Genomic DNA, 20,468 nt, shown 5'->3' on the forward strand with positions numbered 1-20,468 from the left:
CTGTCAAGATGGGGTGCTGAGTGTACATTACTGAGAAATAAAATGAACTTTTTTGATTTTTGAAAAATGGCTGCAATGAAACAAAGAGTGAAAAATTTAAAGGGGTCTGAATACTTTCCGTACCCACTGTACATTAAGGAATAAAAAATGTGTAAATGTCACAAACCCCCAGTCGTGACCCTGGCCTGCCTGTTGCTCTGAGGCTGCTGGTGGGCGTGGTGGTCTGAGCTCCAGGTTTTCCCACCTGAAGCACATCCGCAATCAGCACATCAGGGCCTCCGCCTGCAATCAACACACCTTTAAGAGACCAGCCAACCTTCCAGTCCCCGCCGGATCGTTGTACCTCACTGTCCAAGCATGCCAGCCAGTTTGTTTGTCCTAAGTATCAGTATCTTGTCTGACCCCTTGTACTAGTATTTAACTACTCTCGCTGTCTCGACCTCAGGACACCTGCACACGCACCACGCGGATTCCCTCCTGTGCCCCGGCATCATCGAAGCTCGGGGACCAGAACCACATGCCCTCGGAACGACCACCTCACCCCAACCTCTCCCGGGTCACCCTTGTGCACAATAAACCACTTCTGTTCATTCTCTAAGTCTGCGTTTGAGTTTCTGGCCCCCAGTCCTGACAGCAAATGTATACATTTGTTGTGTCTTTTGTTGTGTTCATCATATGAAAAGGTTTTTGAGGGGGGTGAACCACAAGCAACATTACTTATAACTGTTTTTTGTTGTCCGTCCATCCATCGTTAACCGCTTATCCTGCATACAGGGTTGCGGGGGGCTGGAGCCAATCCCAGCTGACATCGGGCGAAATGCGGGGTACACCCTGGACAGGTCGCCAATCCATTGCACGGCCGTTTTTTGTAGTATTGTTTGGAATTTATCTCACTAGTGTGTAAGACTGTGTTATAGTGTGTGTTTTTTAGTGGTTGTGTGTCATGGGTGTCTGAGGGTAAAGTTTGTTTTTCTGCAAGACTGAACTGCTTACACACAAAATCTTTACATATCACACAATTTTTGAAACCTCTCACTCAAAAACCAAAACTACACACCAAATCTCCAAAACCATAACCTATTGCTCAGTCTTTTAATTCAGTTTTCAATTGCATTAGACACTTTTTTCAAAACACTACACACAATTCACCTAAGAAACAAAAATCTAACAGGATGTAACTTGATTTCCTTTTCCAAACACAAACAATGAAAATGCTACACTTAATCCCCTAGGGGCGAGATCAATCTCAAAACATTTTTGTACCGGTTTACAACGTTTTCAGATTTTTTTTCCTCCCGTTTGGTGGACGTGTCACAGGTGTTACCCAATCAGCTGCAATAAGTTTGTAAACACAACCGTGGTAAAAAGGCAGGAAAATGCAGTGCTCTTGCATACACAACAGGGTGTTTTCTTTGAAAAAAAGTTTACCTGTTTTGAACTCTGGATGCTAACGCTAAAACGCTAAATGCTAAAAAAGTTATTACTGTTTAGCAAGAGAAAATATATCTTGTAATGTGGACACCCCCCCCCCCCCTCCCACACACACGCAGAAATTTGCTCTTCATATGTTTATGGTTCTTGTATGGTACTGGACACAACACTGTGCTACTGTTACAACAGCAATGTTTTGCGATAAAATAAATGTTTTGTGTTTCAACATTGCGTTGGTGTTTACAGTGTACTTTTCACCACCTCTCAGCGGATTACTCTCACTCCAGAACGTTGTATGTAAATGTACACATAATCCTATGAAAGACAACAGAGCTTTGGATTTAGCACAACAATGTGTGCATGATATATCAAATTTATTTTTGTGAAGTTTTTGCCATTTGATGCAAGTGCTTCAATTTGAGATGTGTTTATGGCATTTTGAATGTGTTTCATTTTGAAGGAAATATGAGGCATTTTGCATGTGGGGAATTGTGTGTAGAGTTTTGAAAAAGGAGACATAATTTTGAAAACGTGTGTAAGCAGTTGTAAAAAACTGACCTGAAAATAGGAAGTTCGGGAATTGAGTGAAACATTTGAGAAAAGTAGGCATAATTTGAGAGAAAAGAAATATGTTTAAAAAATCAAGAAAATCTGTAACAATTTGAATCCTTTGGGCCAATATGTGAAATAACTGCAGCGTACTCTACATCTGACTTTGATTGATGGTATATGATCAGCCCAGATGTGGCCCACATGGATAGATGAGTAAAACGTGTGCTAATAATGCAAAAAATATGATCAGTGGAATTAAAGCTCAATAATTCTATACCATTGGCCCTACTAAGCGCCACAGTTACTAAAATTTCATAATTTTTAACTAACACTATCACTATATGAATATTTCATCTTATATATCTCAGACTATTCCAACCATTTAAATCATGTGATCTCAATTTCAAATTTCAATTTCAAAATACTTATTTTTTTATCCCCGATGAGCAATTGCAGAGACTCGTAGATTAGTAGAATTCAAATTGAGAAACATCCATCATAATAAACATAACATAATAAACAAATAAATAATCAAGACATATACAGTATTAGCGTTGTCATCTTAGTGCTATGCAGCATTACTGATTGAGATGAGTACATTATCAAACATACAGTGCAAAGATAATTTCGTGTACTGTATAGATGTATTGTAATGTGTGTAATATCAAGGCACGATGCAGCCCTCTATTATCTGTCAGGTTTTTATAAGTACTTATAATCCAGAGGCCATTGTTTCAAAATTTCTTTATTTTCTATCATTTTCCAGAAGTTTTGCAACAGCTAAAAGAGCAAAAGCATCAATTAATGAGGATACATTTTCCCTACTGCACAAAAAGAAAAAGACAGAAAGGACTTCTCTTAAAACTGTAATAATACATGTATAAGTCAAAGAAATATCAATATATTAAATCCCAAGCATTAAGCATTTGAAACATACAGAGTGCACATGAAATGTTTTTTTCACTGGGTTTACTTGGTTTTTGTGAATGAAATTAAACTATTACTGTTTGATTGAGCTTCTCTTCCAGCAGATATCACACAGGCGTCCTTGCTTGTCATGTCTCCAGAGTTAGTAGATCGCCAGGCACAACCACTGTAAGTAACAAAATTATACATTACGCTGTCTAGAAAAAAATGATACATTAAGACATAAAGTCTAGAAATGCAGACAAACCAGCAGTTGTTATTCTGTCACACACCTGTTGGATATCCAGCTCAATCTTCCCTGATCCAGCTTTTTCCAGAGCCTTAAACATTTCTGGTTGAGAGGCAGAAAAAAAAGATACTGGTATTGTGACCATGCCACAGCTCTCAGATCATACAGATCATTATGAGATATACAGGAGTGATATTGTTGTGTTTGCTAACACTTACTGAAGAGCATTTCCAGTTTAATGAGACAGCCCACAAAGCTGTCAAACTCAATGGCATATTGAGCGTCAGCATAACGACTGACAATGGCCTGTAGCACAGCACTGTTGATGCTGAAACCTGGGGAAGCAAAATAGCCGTCACTTATCATAATTTCCTGTTAGCTTGTAGAAAGTGTTTTATAGATCTCTGGATTACTCCTAGTCCTGGGGAAGCATTGTTTTTTAAAAGGTACCAAATATTAGCAGGGTGATAATGGAAGAGTCATGTTACACAGTCTCGCCCATGCTTGCTTTGTTCCTGTGACAAAGTATATGGGAAGGAAATCTATATGCAGAGAGGGACGTTCCTCTAACTGGCTTATCCAGCCTGCCAGGAACTGCCTTCGGCTGCTGGGTTTAGTGGTCATGTACCATCCAGAAAAATAAGCCTAGAAAAATGAGCAACATAAATAAAGTACTATGTTTGCAAACCATGTCATAGGCATGTCTATTTCTTATGTTTCTCATAAATTGGACTCTGGCAACTATAGTGGCGTACTCTGTTAAAAGATAAAGCAAATATTATCCCTGAAGCCATGCAACTTATACATAAGCAGTCCTTTTAAACATAGTAAGGACATTTAGCCAAAGACCGAGTGCAGCAGAGGGCCAGACTTCATATTTACAATCATTTGTTCGAGTGTTAAAGAGTTTAATGTGGCTCTTTGGTGGATGTTAGTGAATGAGATTCCTCACGTGATAACATTTCTTACCTGCTTCAGTGGCGGCGCCTCTCATCTCGTGGGAGCTCATGGTGCCAGAGTTGTCCGTGTCATACTTCTTGAAGATCTCCTATACGACCCAGGCACCCATGTGTTGCATTAACAGACAGGTCTTTCAATGCTCATTTCAAACTGCATAAATCACAGCTTACCAGGTATTTCTCGAGTTTGCTCCAAAATATATGGAATTCCATCAGTCCCAACGTGCCACTGTCATCTTTCTGGAGAACGTTAAGGTTGATAAATTAGCTCATCCTGCAAAGCCTTTTATTATTTCATACATTTCAATTCTACTGTTAATAACAAAGCAACCAAATCCCAAATTTGTGTTTCTAAACAAACAACTGTGGAAGGGCAATTTTTATGTTCTTTGAAGAGGATACATCCAGGAGACTGACAATAAGGCGGCATGTCTCAAGGCTGAAGCCATTTGCCTTGATATCAGTCCCTGCAAGAAAGTGACAAAACAGCATTCCAAGTCAAGTCAAGATTCAAGTCAATGAAAATTAAAAGGCTACACATTAACATTAACGTTAAATAAGAGTTCAATGTACTCACGGCGAGAGATGATGTTGTTCAAAATGTCAACCAGTTCAAAGACAGATACCTCCATGTCCTGTTAGAAATATACATATTATAACAGGAGTTTTCATTTGTAATCCAGGTTCAGAGCTGTTTGTTCATTTTATTTGCTGTCTATTATAACATTGCTTTACCCACATTGCCAGCAATCTGCTTGAAGAGTTGTTTGAATTGAGGATCCACATCATTCGCAGATACCTTCACCTGTGAGAGAAAGACACAAAGATGTCACTATTGTCAAACAAAAGCACATTTTTTTAGGGATTTAGAAATATTGGTGGATGTTGAATTTGACATTCAGTCAAGTATTAAGCAATAGGCATTTAGAATTTAACGTGACATATTTCCTTCAGTCTCAGTACTGAGGTGAAAAGAGTGTCTTTAAAAAGTGACCAACCATTTCACATTAATGCAATAAAGAGCAACTTGTCATTCTTTGGATTTTCTTACCTCCTTTATTTTAGCACCAATGACCCCCCCATTTGCACTAAAAAAAATAGAAATACAGAGCTTAAGCCACTTTGCAGGCATGCAAGAAAACAACATTTAGTAGAAAAGTTTTGTCTGTGAATGTAACTATTCTGTGATTCAAGATGTAGCAGGCGTCTGAGCCTACATTACCCTGGAGATATCAGTCAGCCTGTTTGTTGCAGTAACACAGATACCTGGTTTCAGCCTTCTTCTCTGTGAACACCCTGAGAATGAAGCTGCCATTCTTGTGAGGCTGGAAGGTTGAGGGAATTATGACATATTCTCCTGGAGGAAGTTTGAAGCGGTCGCACACTTCCCGCGTGTTGATGAAGGAGCTACTCATGGCCACAGCTCTCTGTCGCAGCAGGACGTCTGGACCTAAGTGAACATTGCTGGAGCCTTTGTACTGAAGATTAACAGGAGAAAAGAGTGCCCAGAAAATCACAATGCAATTTAACTATACTTGTGATGTCTATTTTGCATTTAGAATTTCAGTTTTAAACAAGGGATCATTATTTGCATGTAGTACAAATACAGACCTGATTTGGGACCTGTAAAAAGGAAACAGAGTATTTTTATTAAAGTTACAAATTAAGTATTTTTAAATTAGTCCATTAATAAAATAATGACAAATTCAGAGTGCTGATGTCCTGTGAAAAATCACATTACGGACACACCTGATAAATGGCAAAGCCAATGGTCTCAAGGTTGCGGTCAAGCCTCTTTTGCTGTCGTCCATCCTTTTGCATGAGCCCCACCAGAAAGGTGCACCCATCCTTCCCATCCAGGGGATTATCATCCACATCCTCCAGACGCAACATAAACTGAGGGTTGGACGGGAATGTGGCTGGAGCACAGAAAAGTATAATCCTTTATATGAAGCAGTGTGACAGAACTTCTTGCTCAGACACCCATATGGTTTTTCTGTCACCTCGGTTATTGAGGCAGCCGCCAGCAGTGGAGCCGACCCTCCATGTCCCGTCGAACTGGTAGTAGTTCCAGCGGCCTATATCGTCACTCGTGAGCGTGTCTGGGGTCAAGTTACAGATCTCCAGCTTAGAGAACTGCCTGATGAAGTCTGAATAGGCCATCCTGAGGAGAGGAATGCATTCACAGAACATTGTGTCGTTTCTCACTCATTAACTTCCCATCTCTTTCCTAGCCTGAGGCTGAGACGTAATTGTTGCTTTGGTGATGTCGAGGATATTATTATCAATCCATATTACACCATTAACAAAACATCTAAAATATCTACTATAAATGTACTACAAATGAAAGGTTAGTTGATGGATTTACCAGAACTCTCCATCTTCAGCCACCTGGTTCAGCCTTGATTTCTCATCCACACTGATGCTTTTCCATTCACTGGATCTAATTGTGATTTAAAAGAAATATGCTTTTAGGAAAATCCTGGAAACAACCAATGGAAGCTGACGGTTAATGGATCTAGAACGTAATTATTTACCCATCACTCCAAGGCCCAGTCCACTCCACCTGACCCCAAGGGTTTCTGATGCGAACCAGCTCAACCAGTTTGCCTTTAGAGTGAACCTGCGAGAAGGAGTAAGAGTAGGCAATTAAATTTGCATGCCATAAACAAACAAAAAACAGCTTACTGTTGACAGTTTAGATAAATTGTATACCTCTTCTACACCAGTGACTGAGTATGCATGTCCTTTGACAAGTTTGAGACCTGTAACTGCTTCTGTCTCAGAGGCACTGGTGATCTGAAAGCGCCAAGAACAAACATTGCAATTTAAAGACATCAGAGCTGCACTGCTGTTGATGTGGTTTTTTGTATGTCAGCATGCAAATAAGCATGAAAATACATACATCAATAGAACAGCCCAGCAGTGAACCCAGGCACAGGGCCTTCTTCATAATTAGGAAGAGATTTGGTGGAGCCTTGTCTAAACTGTATACTTCTGAAATTCCTCCTGTAAAATCTTCAAAACCCTCTATAGTGTTTCCACCTGACAGGGCCTCATAGCAGCCTTGCACTCTGTGCAGAGAGGATGTGAATAGATTAAAAAAACTATGTATTGTACATTTTCACTGCATTTACATTTCTGAGGATATAAGAGGAGCCATCCATACTTAGCATAGGCCTTCTCCAGCAGTGCGCTCCAGAACTCTGAGGCCTCCAGTGAGTGAACAAACAGCAGCTTTCCATCTCTTGTGGGCAAACGGTCATCAACCACCACATCAACCCACTCACCGAATTGCCAGAACTGAGAAGAAAATATAAATAAATAAATATTCCCATTAGTAATCTTCTTAAACTTAAAGTTCATTCATCTGTCCTGCATCATGACGCGTGAGCAAAATGTTTGTGAGATCCTTATGTTCTGTGCTCTGGATGTCTCACTACAGGCAATATGGGGTGTACATTTATACTATTTCATGGTTTGTTTGTTTTTTGATTTGTCTTCCATATATGGAGCCTCAACTTTTACCTGGTGGTTGTGCTAGAGGGACTGTTGAAAATGTCAATGTCATGTATTGTTGAAAGAATTGACCGAAATTGATCAGAATCTATCAAAATAACTTGTTTTAATATAAAAAAAAAACAATTGAAGTTATACAGTTACAGAACAAATATGAGATGACATTTTGACTGATGGTGGCTCTAGATGGATTGTTGTATTGGCCCCTAAATCTGTACTGTAGTATCTTGGAGTGCCCTATATCATTGTGCTAGTTTTCATTAAAATAACTCATCATTCTACGGTCGGACATGGTGGGAAAATTAACAAAAGAAAGAAAAAAAGGGAAGGTTAAGAAAGAAATGCTCCACCGGAAGGTAATGGTCAGTGGGCAGTTGCACAAGGCCTTTGTCTTACCTGGAAGTGAAATATTCCAGCATAACCGTCGGTGAAACTCTGTCCAGGGGGCACCACACGAGCCAGGATGTCCTGGTCTAGAGTCAGAGAGGCTATTGCAGCCAGAAGCCAGCAATCACCTGCAGAGTAAAAGCAGATACATGTTCTGAGATTGAGAAATAGGGTGTTCACATCGGTGCTGTAAGCAGCTTGTGCCAACAAACCCCCTTTGTAATAATTCCTTCTTACAAGCATAATGGCAGAATGGGTGGAGGTTTTAGATCAGGGATGTTTGTGGTTCCCCTCTAAAAACCAAAGAAGGCCATCATTCATCCGTCCGTCTGTTCATTCGGCCATTTACCCATCATCTTTCCCCTCACTCACCCAAAACTCCTTGGCAAATGTCCATCCTTGTGGCTCCATCATCAATGAACTTTGGGTCTGAGCACAGCTCCTACAAAGAGCGCCAAACAATCATAAACGGTGAGTATTTGAGAGTATCAGTCATCAGACTGTACAGTATCACGCTACTGAGATGGATGAAATACCATTCACTGATTTTGATTTGATCACTCTGAAAATTAAAAATACACCCATGACAAAAATTACACATACAGTAGTATTGCTGTGATCAAAAACATATTTCTCTTTTTGTTCTCTAAAGATACAATTCTGGACGGCTTTCTTCAGAGTGTTTTGTTTAATCCTTGAAATCCAAATCAGCTTTATTTCATCCATACACAGCTACCCACATCAAGATTGTGCACTGTAAATAAACTCAGATAAAGCATGGTCAGACTGACAGACTACAGTGTAAGATTCACAGCTTCCCTTGATCACTTTGATAATTTCTATAGTTAACAGTATTTAACCATTTTTAACAGCATATGGTGCACAAGTTCAACTTTCTGATCAGGATGTTCTTTTTAAATGTATTGTTTTCACTTCTGCTTCCAAACGATTTAATAGTTGCTGAGTAAAGGAAAAACATCCAATTCTTACTGCCATGCCGCTGTCAAGCTCAACAACCACATTAAAATATTACAGTACAAACTGTGTATTTATTTGTGTTTTTTCTCAGGGGCTTCTTACCTTTGGCCTCTTCCAAACAATGCCCCTGGTCTTGGATGAGTATGGTCCCAGCTCATTGTAGCCCAGAGATTTGCCGTCAGCTGGAAAGCAGGGGTCCTCAAACAGACGTCCACTCTTCAGACACTGCTGCCGCAGAGTCTCATAATCCTGCTTGGAGAACTTCACTGCAAGCTCGTTGGTACCAATGCCTTCTTCCCTTTTCTGCTGACGGGCCAGTTGATTTGCTATGGATGTCATCCTTACCTTTAACGTGTATATTGACTCCCCAGATGGTAATTTCTCTCTTTGTGAGCTGAGTTGGGTTGACTAGTGATCTGATATCTTCCACCAGCTGAACACAGTCTGGGTGTGTCTTTGACCCAGCCACCTTTATAGCTGCCACAGGTGAGAGGGAGACAATATGAGATCACAGACAGGGAGTGGCGTGCAGTGGACAGGTGAGGTAAACAGAGCAGACAGCAACAACCCTAAGCAAATCTGCAATAAGATGGCTATGGCCACAGCTGAAATACAAACAAGGACACGCCTAAAAGCTTGAAGCGCCGCTGTCATTGCCTCATTTTGACTTTGTGTGTGTGTGTGGTGGGGGTGGGCAATGTACTGTGTTTATTGTCCCCCATTTCCTAATGGGTACATATCAAAAGTGGAGGAAACAAACTCTTTGCCTGATTTAAAGCTGTCTGAAATGTAACCCTTAGGCATTTTCTTTTAACATACTATAACATTGAAGTGCTAAAGAAAGAAAGAAAAGGGTTGCAGTGTTTTTCTCCAACAGAGTTTTTGGAGGGGATTACATGTAGTACATACAGCTTAGAGTTGTGAAAGGGAAGCTTAAAAGCATTAAATGAAGCGACTGTTAAATTGAGGAAGAATAAGAATGGGATGCAAATGACATTGCAACACTAAGCCTGGCGGTTGTTTGCATCCAGTCAGTGTGATTTTATATCCGTATTCTATGCTTACACCATTTATGCTAAGTACAACAAAGCTAAAGCTTAGTCAAACAGTTCTCAGTCAGTGATCGACAGGAGCTACACTGGTATCTCAGCCGTTAAATGCAACACTGTTTGTTTTATGAGAAGATGATTTGTATATAAGCCTCAGAAGTGCCACATACAGTTGGTAAATAAGGATATGCATAAAGGGTAGTGAATGGTACGGAATCCACCCATGTTTATGTTACCTCAGAAAGGAGTGAGACAGAAAAGACAATTACTACAACTGCAGACCAGTGCTGCAGGTGCGGAGTGGCAACTAATGAGCTTCACATCAACATGGAGGCAAATGCAATGAGGTGCAGATGCAGTGTGTGTTACTGCTTAAAGTAAATAAACAATCCATTAGTAGAAAAAAGTCTTCTCTGTCTTACAGAATACTGCAGAAAAATCTTTTGGTGTCAGAGCTGAAATGAATGCTTTTGTACCAGACACAAATATTTTAATGTGCCAACCTTCCACACCCAATGGACATATTGAGAATTCTCTTAGACAACAATTTTGAAATTATCCACCCACCTCCAAACCTCGCTGTCTTAACTATTGTGAGATGCAGGACGAAGGGTGGGTCATAAACCACTGAATGCTGTGTGTACAGAGCTTTGTTTGTGAACATTACAGGACAAATGAGTGTCAACAATAACCATACCCCTCTGCTTCTCAGATTTAGATGTAATTCATGACCATAGACTGTATATAAAAAGGTCATGACTCCTGAGGTATGCAGATTTTCATGGGGAGCATACTTACATGTTGGCAAAGTTATAACTATTGTTGGTGATGATGTGTATAAGACACACAAAAAGACATCAATTGTTTCAGTTGTATATATACAAACTCAACTAACTTTGTTCTAAAACATAGACCAAGCAGAAAAAAACTTCTTCTTCTTGATTTTCTTGGTTACTTATCTTTTGAGCCTGTTTGCTAACCTACTGGACAGAAAGTGTGAGTAGTCTGTGATTGATGAGCATTAGAAAAAAACAATAAACTCCAAAGAAAATATATAATTAGTTTTAATGTCAAACAAGCCATTACAAACTAAACAGTCCTATTTCGATTTATGCCTCTTCTTAGAAACTGCTTCACTATAGCTATAATGTAATTCTAGTATTGATTACATTATTACTGGGCTTATGTGGCATTACAAATGCTTAATTATGCATGTACTGTTCTGTTTTTAACAAACATCTGACAGACATCGCTCATTGTTATTATGTAAGTAATGCAGCATTGCTTTGACTTCTACATTCGCTACCTATTCTTAGTAAATGCAGCTGCTACATATTCAGCAAGGTTGAACATGTAGCAATACTCTTACAATGCTTAAAATACAATAATCTCTTCAGTCTTCACTATTAAATATAATAGTTAATAAATATTTGTGACATCACATTTGTGACATTTATCTTTACAACAACATATTGGATTTGAAATCAAGCATTGGCTTAAGTTAAAGTCTCACAATTTAGCTTTCATTGCAGGTATAATGCAAACACATCTGACTCACATTCGCAGAGCAACATTAACATTTATTTGGAGTCCTTTTTCTGTCACGCTGCTAAACGCTCCACCATATTCTCCAGCTAGTCGCTAACTTTGTCTGTCTGCTATTTGGTGCTGAGCAGGTAGTGTACAGTGGGCCTCTTAGATCACAGTAAACACCTCAATGCTTTGTCTGGTACTGATTAGCTGGTACTACACTGATTAGAGCGTTGAGACCAAAAGAGATGAAAGACACTGAAATGCTCCTTAAAGTTAAAGTGAACAGCAGGCTTGTATGATAATTGCCTGTGAATTTGACACTATGATTGACTCTTCACATTCTACGTAGTCATTTCATCAATGGTTAAAATAAAATATTGATAAGAGCAATTTTAAAGCCCCTTAAAACTTGACATCGAATCTTAAGAATGTTTCTGTTATCTCTATAAAATTAAATATGCATGAGTAAATAAGCAACAAAGTAAAACAAATGTCTTGGTGTATAAGTTATGAAGACTAACATAAAAAAGTTACTGTGTGGGTGTGGTTTGTTGATTGCCAGTGTACAAATGATTCACCAGCTGTGAAAAACGTCTGATTGGTGCATAGAAAAACGCGACATCACCATTTTTCCAAACCAGTAAAAAGAGCACAGAGGGGGGCAAAAAGAAATACAGAAATCTCTCATGTGAAATAACCAAACTGGTCTAACTTTGCCTGAAAATAATGTGTTCATGTAGAATCTCATTCCAAGGTTAAAAAGTTGATTTAGAAAATAAGCTTTTAAATGATGTTACCATTTCAAATATATGGTTGCAAAATACATTGCGACCCATAGACATCAGCACACTTGGTGTCTTCTAGTAATGCTCTGCCAGGCCAGTGTTAAGAACATGCAACTTTAGTCCTACAAAACAATTTGTCTGTATGATTCTGGTGATCCATTTTCTAACTCAGTTTCCACATTCACCTTTTTTTAGCAGGTGAGTTTCAATTTCTCCATGCACTCTAAACACAAGGTGCATATATTGTGTGTTGTATTGTGTACTGTCATGTCTTTCTTTTGGCTAGAAATGTATTTTAATTGGTGCTTCACCTAGAAGAAAACATGAAAACATAATGTCCTATTTAGAACATGGGGTAGAGGTGCACATCAGCCTCTTGTGGCCAAAATAAGTAGAACAACAGCAAACTATTGAAAATATTTCACCTGACAAAACTTTATTTTTTAACCTGACAAAACTCCCCCCAACACCTGTTTCACAGACGAAAAAGCTTTTTAAAAAACTTTTAACAGGATAAAAAGCAATTTACTTAGATAATGGATTGCCAGAATTTTCTGATTCTTCTACTGTAGCCTACATACAGTGTTTATATGCATGTATTACATGTACAGCACAAACATAACATCAAATATATACTGTAGCTTCAATAGCATCTTGCATATGAAAATAGTTCATTTAATATTATCAATTCATGTAGTTTTTGCCAATCCCACATATAGTATTTAAGTCTATTTTGAACAGTGTATTTGTTGGAATTGGCTTGAATGATACCAATGTTTATGCTCCACTATTATCAAATAATTCAGTATGTATTTGCAAATTCCATCTTACATTGAGTCATATACGATGAACAAAAAAACTTTCTCTATGTACACAAAAGGATTATTTCTCTCAAATATTGTTCGCACAGATTTTGTCAGATTTAAGAGAATTAGGCCTTTTGTGTAGGCTACAGTTATGACAATTAACATGCTGCTGCAAAACAATAGTGATTGCATGAGGGAGAAACCGCAAACTCTTCTGGGGTGCTCCCTAAAGAGGCTGTAATCTGTGAGAAGGTTTTGGTCTGAATAGCGTATTTTCCCCACGCTATCTGCAGCACCTCTAGCGGAAGTGAGTGGTGCTGGGTGTGAGCTGTGGCCCCTCCTCCTGTAGGGGCCGGTCTCTCCTGCAGAGTGTGCGTTTGGTTTGTGTCGGTAACAGGATTGTGTGTGTGTGTGTGTGTGTGTGTGCCGCGTGCGCGCAGCGGGGAGGGCTGGTCCTGCGCTCCTGTCTAGCAAACCGCTACCCCCTTCCAACAGATTTACACGATTATCACCATCCGACTCATTTAGAAGGAGCTGTAGGCTAAATTGCCTTTAACGCCGTGGTGAGTGAAGTCGTCTTGTTCATTTAATTTCAATAAATTTGTTCATTTAGCCAGCGCGGTTTAACGGTGCCTCGTAGTTTTATTGTAGCCTATTGTAGGCCACCGTGCGGTAAGTTTGATTTAATATACCGCACGTTATAGCACTAATAGTACTCAACACAGCTGTCATATTCAGACACACAGAGTTAATTCAGCTGTGACGTCCGGTGTGGAAAGACTGTGATTGTGTTCTAAAAGATCTGTTGTCTGGGATCTTAAAAGCAGACTGCAGACCAGAGCTCGTAAAGAGACAGGCCTCCTTGTACATCTGAACAGGTGCAGTAAACAATCTGAGCCTGTATTACGTGCCTGACACACTGTGACTTTCTGATAGTAACTAACAGGCTTATGCATTCACAAAGCAGCCACCATATGGGCAGCATTTCCCTGTCTTTTCAGAGCAGTAGGGACCCCAGTGTTGGCTGTTTTGGTATTGTTGAGGTTGAAGTCCTATGGATGACATCACCATCACAGGAATGCATGGATCAGCTTTTCTCTGCCCATTGTGGGGGGAAGTAGAGATATGATTTTGGTCAATAGCCAGCAGTAGCCTTTCTTAGCTGTCTGACCAAGCAGAGGGACATTCCTGCAGACCCTACAGGCATGTGGGGCCTCGGGGCAGGGGGCTGGGGCTGGCCCTACAAACAATGTCCTTGCCGGTTTCTATCAAATGCATAGCCTATTTTGCACAGCAACACGTCCGTTTTGTTTTCTTACTCAACCCTGTTTCTCATGGACTTCCAAGTCCCTTACCAGCTCAATCAGCTCAGTCCAAGTTTTCTGTTTACTGAACTGAGCTCATTAGGATTCCAGACCAGTGAAGCAGAGCTGTGTATAAGTTCCATCCCATGTCCCCGGCACTAATTCAGAGAGGGGCTAGCCAACTTTAAATCTAACAGACAGCTTCTTGACATATTGGGTTCTTTTTAGCTCCTTGTTTCTTCACAAAGCTATTATGTCCTCTCAGAAGTCTTCCAACAAAACTCTCCGGCAAAAACAAGTGCATTCAGGGAGGAGAGAATGACCCCAACTAAGTCATATACACTAATGTCCATTAGGGCCTGCATTTCCTGACACAGCTGCACATCAAAACACTTTTATCTTTACCAGTGCCTTGAGTAAAACTTGAGTAAAATGATCTTTCTCTCTTTTTTTGTCTCATTCTCCTTCTCAGCCTGCCTATACAAGGTATCATATTTCCAACTTCGTTTGTTATTCTTGGGTTTTCTGTGTTATAAGCTGGTGGTGTACTATTCTTGTCCCACATTTCTCAGTTAATCACTTTTCTGCTGTTCATAATTTCTGTATGTCTGTTATTTCCCTGCTGTTTCTAACTGAAGTTTACTTTGATTTTACATGTCAACAGTTAGTTGTCTTTAGTGTGAGGTCTGAATTATTAGGATTTGCCTGAGATTAGAAAAATTCCCACCAGCACACAAAAGGTACATGTAAGATTTGGCCACAGTTGTAGTTTAAAATAAATAAACAGTCCAAAAAAAACATTATCAACAGAATGCAAAGAAGTAATAATTCTGACGTCATATCAAAGACGTCTATTTATTGTGCCAAAATATCTTCTTGAAGTACTGTTTCAGCTGGGAGATGTGTGTAAGCAGCGAGTTTGCTATGTAATAGAAGCTTTATTAGCTTTTTAAGTCTTTTTAAGTAAACAAAATAAACTTGCAAAATGTCAAGAGGAAATATTCTTACTTACTTATTCTCTGTACACCTTCTGAATTTGAATTCATCTCTTTCAACGAACTAATCATTAACTCATTAACTCATAGTTAAAGACTCATTCAAACTCAACAGAAACTAAACAAAACTATAGTCGCAGTTCTTAGACATTGCACCTGAAAGTTTAAAGAGACCAAGAGGTGTCTTAATCTTTCTTCCGTTAACCGCTTGATTATAGCGTTTTTATTTTCCAACATGAAGGGAATACAATTGTGGGGAGAAAATTCTAAATCCTATTTATTTATTTATTACCTATTTAAACTTACTGAGTGTAAAAGTAATGCATCAGCTTTATAAAATACCCATCATGTGTATGTTTTTAATTGTTGAATGTAAACCCCCCCCTACATATTCAGTAAATGAATATATAAAATACCATGGACCTGACCTCTGTTTCCTCATTGGCCTTTGCTGTTTGTTAGAATCTTTCAAAGTATTCAGCTTTGTGTTTTAGGCTGTATAACCAGTATAATGTAGAATCCATTGGGGATCAAACATGGGCTCAGACTAATTACTTAAAGGCAGATTCAGTCCAATCAGCACAAGGAAATCTATCTTTATCACTAGTACGAACATTATTTATCCGGACATACTCCCACACCTGATTGCTGTGCTGTAACTCTTAGAGAAGAGTGTACGGCTAGCTTTCTGCTATTTATAGACAGCGCGGTGCATACCCACACAGCTCCATATTTTTATCTCACACCAGTATGTATCCAACTGGAGGGATATCTGCAAGTATATACGCCAACAGGCTGCGGGCAGAAGGCATGGGCTCCAAGGAGCAGGCTGTGCTCTTCTCCAACCAGGACTATGAGGCACTGAAACAGCAATGTGTGGAGACAGGCTGCGTGTTTGAAGACCCCTGTTTCCCCGCAGAGCCTCAATCCCTGGGCTTCAAGGAGCTCGCACCCTACTCCTCCAAAACTAGAGATGTGGAGTGGATGAGGCCCACGGTGAGCAAACCGAGAGTGAAGTTAATCACAGGCATATTCAGAGATTTGTTAATTTGGACACACAATAACAAATATACGTTTATACACCCATTAATAGATGAAAAGAGGTTTTTCAGACACAGACTTTAGACCTGAAGCTGGACTTTAAGTGAAAATACTGCACCCTTTCGAACGCTTCTCATGTAATATTTCACAACACGCATGTGACTTTGACTCTTGAACAGAGAAACATATCATATGAACAAACATATCAATAACACTGTCTAATTTCATGTCTGCAAACTCAGACAGAATAGGACAAGTCGGGACAGGATCTTCTCAGACCACTGCAGCTGTTGGCATTGCATGGCATCTGACCACTCCCTTGCTCTGACATTTGTTTACAGTGTAAAACACAGGACTCTGACGCATAGATGCAAGAATAGCAATGGTTTGAAAGACGTGTCGTCTTTTAAAGTAAAATGTACAATGTGTTGACTTGTCTGAAATCGGAGCAATTGATTTGATTGTCTTCACCCAGATGTTTAATTTCTCTATAGGAACTGACAGATGACCCTCAGTTCATTGTGGGTGGTGCCACCAGAACGGACATCTGTCAGGGAGCGCTGGGTGAGCCCTTGTCGTAATTGTTGAATCAGAAAAAATAAACAAGAAGACAGAATTAGATAAAAGTTGCTGAATGCTTCTTCTCACTTGCAGGTGACTGCTGGCTATTAGCAGCCATTGGCTCCCTCACCTTGAATGAGAGGCTTCTTCATCGGGTTGTCCCACATGGGCAATCCTTCCAAGATGACTATGCTGGAATCTTCCACTTTCAGGTACTGTCACATCATCTTCTAATCTTTTGCTCATCCTATCAAGTGTAAGGTAAGCAATATAGATTGATGGAGTTCTTGATTATTGCTCTGTGTTGCAGTTCTGGCAGTTTGGCGACTGGGTAGATGTTGTGATAGATGACAGACTGCCTGTCAAAGACGGGGAGCTGATGTTTGTCCACTCTGCTGAGGGCAATGAATTCTGGAGTGCACTCCTGGAGAAGGCTTATGCTAAGTAGGTTTTGAAAAGCCTGCCCAGTTGCTAAATTGTTCACTATGAGGAAGTTGTAAACCACATTCTAAAGTGCAGCTGTTGATGGCAATCAAAATGAAGCGTGTGTGTGTTTTTTAAATGTGGTATCAGGCTGAATGGCTCCTATGAGGCTCTGTCTGGAGGAAGCACCACTGAGGGGTTCGAAGACTTCACAGGTGGTGTGTCTGAGATGTACGAGCTCCGCAAAGCTCCCAGAGATCTGTACAGGATAATCGGCAAAGCTCTGGAGAGAGGCTCTCTGCTGGGCTGCTCTATTGATGTACGTGCCGAACGCACTGGCACACCGCCAGAACACGCATATCAATGTTGCACCATCTTGAGAAAGCCAATAACATTAAAAGCACTCTTATTTATTTCTGTGCCAGACAATCCATACTCAGATGCAGTAATCATGTCCTCGTATTAATACAGATCACCAGTGCCTTCGACATGGAGGCTGTTACATTCAAGAAGCTTGTGAAGGGCCACGCCTACTCTGTCACTGGATTGAAGGAGGTCTGTCTGTGTATGACTCTGTTGTCTGTAAGCAGTAATCATTATGAATGATATTAATGGTTCTAAGCTGCCCATCACTCTGTGTGTTGTTTAGGTCAATTTCCGCGGAAACATGGAACGCCTAATCCGAATACGTAACCCTTGGGGCCAGGTGGAGTGGACTGGTGCCTGGAGTGACAAGTGAGTGTGCCAAACGCATAATAAATGTCCCTGTGTGCTAAAAGGATTTATATTCCTGGTTTTATTTGTTTGTTTGTCTTATTTGTGTTGTTGTGTGTAGTTCCCCTGAATGGGATGAGATTGACCCTTCGGAACGAGAAGACCTGCATCTTAAGATGGAAGACGGGGAGTTTTGGTAAGATGTCCCAGGTGCTATAGAAATGTGTGGCAATTGTATGTACTGTATGTATTTTAAAGGACTAGTTTGACATTTTGGGAAATGTGTGTTTTCAATGTCTTTCAGAGAGTCAGATTAGAAGATTGATACCACTCTCATATTTCAGTTCAATTTTATTTATGTAGTGCCAATTCATAACAGAAGTTCTCTCATTGCAACTTTCATATAGAGCAGGTCTAGACCGTACTTTTTCTAATATTATTTACAGAGACCCAACAATTCTCCCCAAGCAAGCACTTGGTGAGAGTGGCAAGAAAAAACGCCCTTTTTTAGCAGGTAGAAACCTTGAGCAGAACCTAGACTCAAGGTGGGCGGCCATCTGCCTCAACCAATTGAGTGGGCAGGAGCTGGAGGAAGAAGAACACACAGTAGCCCAACGCAGAGAGATGTAAATTAATAGTAATAGTAATGGTGGCAATGTTAATGATAATTTTAATATTGGGACTAAAATAATAATTGTAGCAGCGGATGTCGAGCAAGAACATGGGGGAAGTAGGTGGCTCTCAACCACAGATCTAGACTCCACAGCTCTGGAGGCAGAAATACCTGCAGAAAGAGACAGAAGGAGGGAGAAGAGAGGGATGAGAAAGCAACAAAGTCATGGTGTTGCATTGTGGTTAATGTAGGCGCCATGTTTTGACAAGAAAGAAGAAATGTGGAATATAAAAAAGATAATATCCGTGGTTCGTGCATCGATTTTGATACTTTGAATCGTGAGTCCAGCAATGTTACAGGAGCTCCTATGGCCAGGACATGGTTAGCTTAGCATAGCATAAAGACTTGAAATGGCTTGATGGATTTGTCCATATCTAGCCACCAGTACTTTTAAGCTCACATTTGAACACATCGATTTTTAAATTAGTATAAAATGTGTAAAAATTAAAAGTTTGGTTTTATGGGGAGTATATGAATTAAAACAAATGAGATATACAGTGAGGAAAATAAGTATTTGAACACCCTGCTATTTTGCAAGTTCTCCCACTCAGAAATCATGGAGGGGTCTGAAATTGTCATCGTAGGTGCATGTCCACTGTGAGAGACACAATCTAAAAAAAAAAATCCAGAAATCACAATGTGTGATTTTATAACTATTTCTTTGTATGATACAGCTGCAAATAAGTATTTGAACACCTGTCTATCAGCTAGAATTCTGACTCTCAAAGACCTGTTAGTCCGCCTTCAAAATGTCCACCTCCACTCCATTTATTATCCTAAATTAGATGCACCTGTTTGAGGTCGTTAGCTGCATAAAGACACCTGTCCACCCCATACAATCAGTAAGAATCCAACTACTAACATGGCCAAGACCAAAGAGCTGTCCAAAGACACTAGAGACAAAATTGTACACCTCCACAAGGCTGGAAAGGGCTACGGGGAAATTGCCAAGCAGCTTGGTGAAAAAAGGTCCACTGTTGGAACAATCATTAGAAAATGGAAGAAGCTAAACATGACTGTCAGTCTCCCTCGGACTGGGGCTCCATGCAAGATCTCACCTCGTGGGGTCTCAATGATCCTAAGAAAGGTGAGAAATCAGCCCAGAACTACACGGGAGGAGCTGGTCAATGACCTGAAAAGAGCTGGGACCACCGTTTCCAAGGTTACTGTTGGTAATACACTAAGACGTCATGGTTTGAAATCACGCATGGCACGGAAGGTTCCCCTGCTTAAACCAGCACATGTCAAGGCCCGTCTTAAGTTTGCCAATGACCATTTGGATGATCCAAAGGAGTCATGGGAGAAAGTCATGTGGTCAGATGAGACCAAAATAGAACTTTTTGGTCATAATTTCACTAACCGTGTTTGGAGGAAGAAGAATGATGAGTACCATCCCAAGAACACCATCCCTACTGTGAAGCATGGGGGTGGTAGCATCATGATTTGGGGGTGTTTTTCTGCACATGGGACAGGGCGACTGCACTGTATTAAGGAGAGGATGACTGGGGCCATGTATTGCGAGATTTTGGGGATCAACCTCCTTCCCTCAGTTAGAGCATTGAAGATGGGTCGAGGCTGGGTCTTCCAACATTACAATGACCC

At 40.1% G+C, this 20,468-nt stretch overlaps 2 protein-coding genes across 3 annotated transcripts in view; one reads left to right on the plus strand and one right to left on the minus strand.

Moving 5' to 3' along the window:
* Positions 1–2,922: 2,922 nt before the first annotated feature.
* On the minus strand, positions 2,923–9,404 carry LOC123984006 (calpain-2 catalytic subunit-like). The gene is made up of 21 exons (XM_046070560.1): positions 9,085–9,404; positions 8,377–8,446; positions 8,014–8,132; positions 7,268–7,401; positions 7,004–7,172; positions 6,814–6,897; positions 6,636–6,721; positions 6,467–6,541; positions 6,102–6,262; positions 5,848–6,017; positions 5,710–5,721; positions 5,365–5,576; positions 5,150–5,186; positions 4,838–4,903; positions 4,676–4,733; positions 4,501–4,565; positions 4,270–4,338; positions 4,109–4,187; positions 3,358–3,474; positions 3,183–3,241; positions 2,923–3,076 (listed from the first exon to the last, which is right to left on the minus strand). The coding sequence occupies exons 1-21, from the start codon at positions 9,319–9,321 to the stop codon at positions 3,053–3,055; spliced, it is 2,103 nt and encodes a 700-aa protein (XP_045926516.1). The 5' UTR covers positions 9,322–9,404; the 3' UTR covers positions 2,923–3,052.
* A 4,192-nt stretch (positions 9,405–13,596) lies between these two features.
* The window catches only part of LOC123983817 (calpain-1 catalytic subunit-like), a 31,775-nt gene continuing 24,903 nt past the window's right edge, over positions 13,597–20,468 (plus strand). The window contains exons 1-10 of one of the 2 annotated variants that reach the window (XM_046070198.1): positions 13,598–13,718; positions 14,932–14,945; positions 16,204–16,450; positions 16,990–17,059; positions 17,150–17,268; positions 17,367–17,500; positions 17,630–17,798; positions 17,951–18,034; positions 18,129–18,214; positions 18,315–18,389. In XM_046070198.1, the coding sequence (XP_045926154.1) occupies positions 16,205–16,450; positions 16,990–17,059; positions 17,150–17,268; positions 17,367–17,500; positions 17,630–17,798; positions 17,951–18,034; positions 18,129–18,214; positions 18,315–18,389 (983 nt within the window). In that variant the 5' untranslated portion in view covers positions 13,598–13,718; positions 14,932–14,945; position 16,204. Of the gene's footprint in view, positions 13,719–14,931; positions 14,946–16,203; positions 16,451–16,989; positions 17,060–17,149; positions 17,269–17,366; positions 17,501–17,629; positions 17,799–17,950; positions 18,035–18,128; positions 18,215–18,314; positions 18,390–20,468 lie in introns of both variants that reach the window. The other variant, XM_046070197.1, reaches the window with a different exon arrangement.

Source organism: Micropterus dolomieu, linkage group LG15 (genome assembly GCF_021292245.1).
Source record: "Micropterus dolomieu isolate WLL.071019.BEF.003 ecotype Adirondacks linkage group LG15, ASM2129224v1, whole genome shotgun sequence".
Classification (NCBI taxonomy): Eukaryota; Metazoa; Chordata; class Actinopteri; order Centrarchiformes; family Centrarchidae; genus Micropterus; species Micropterus dolomieu.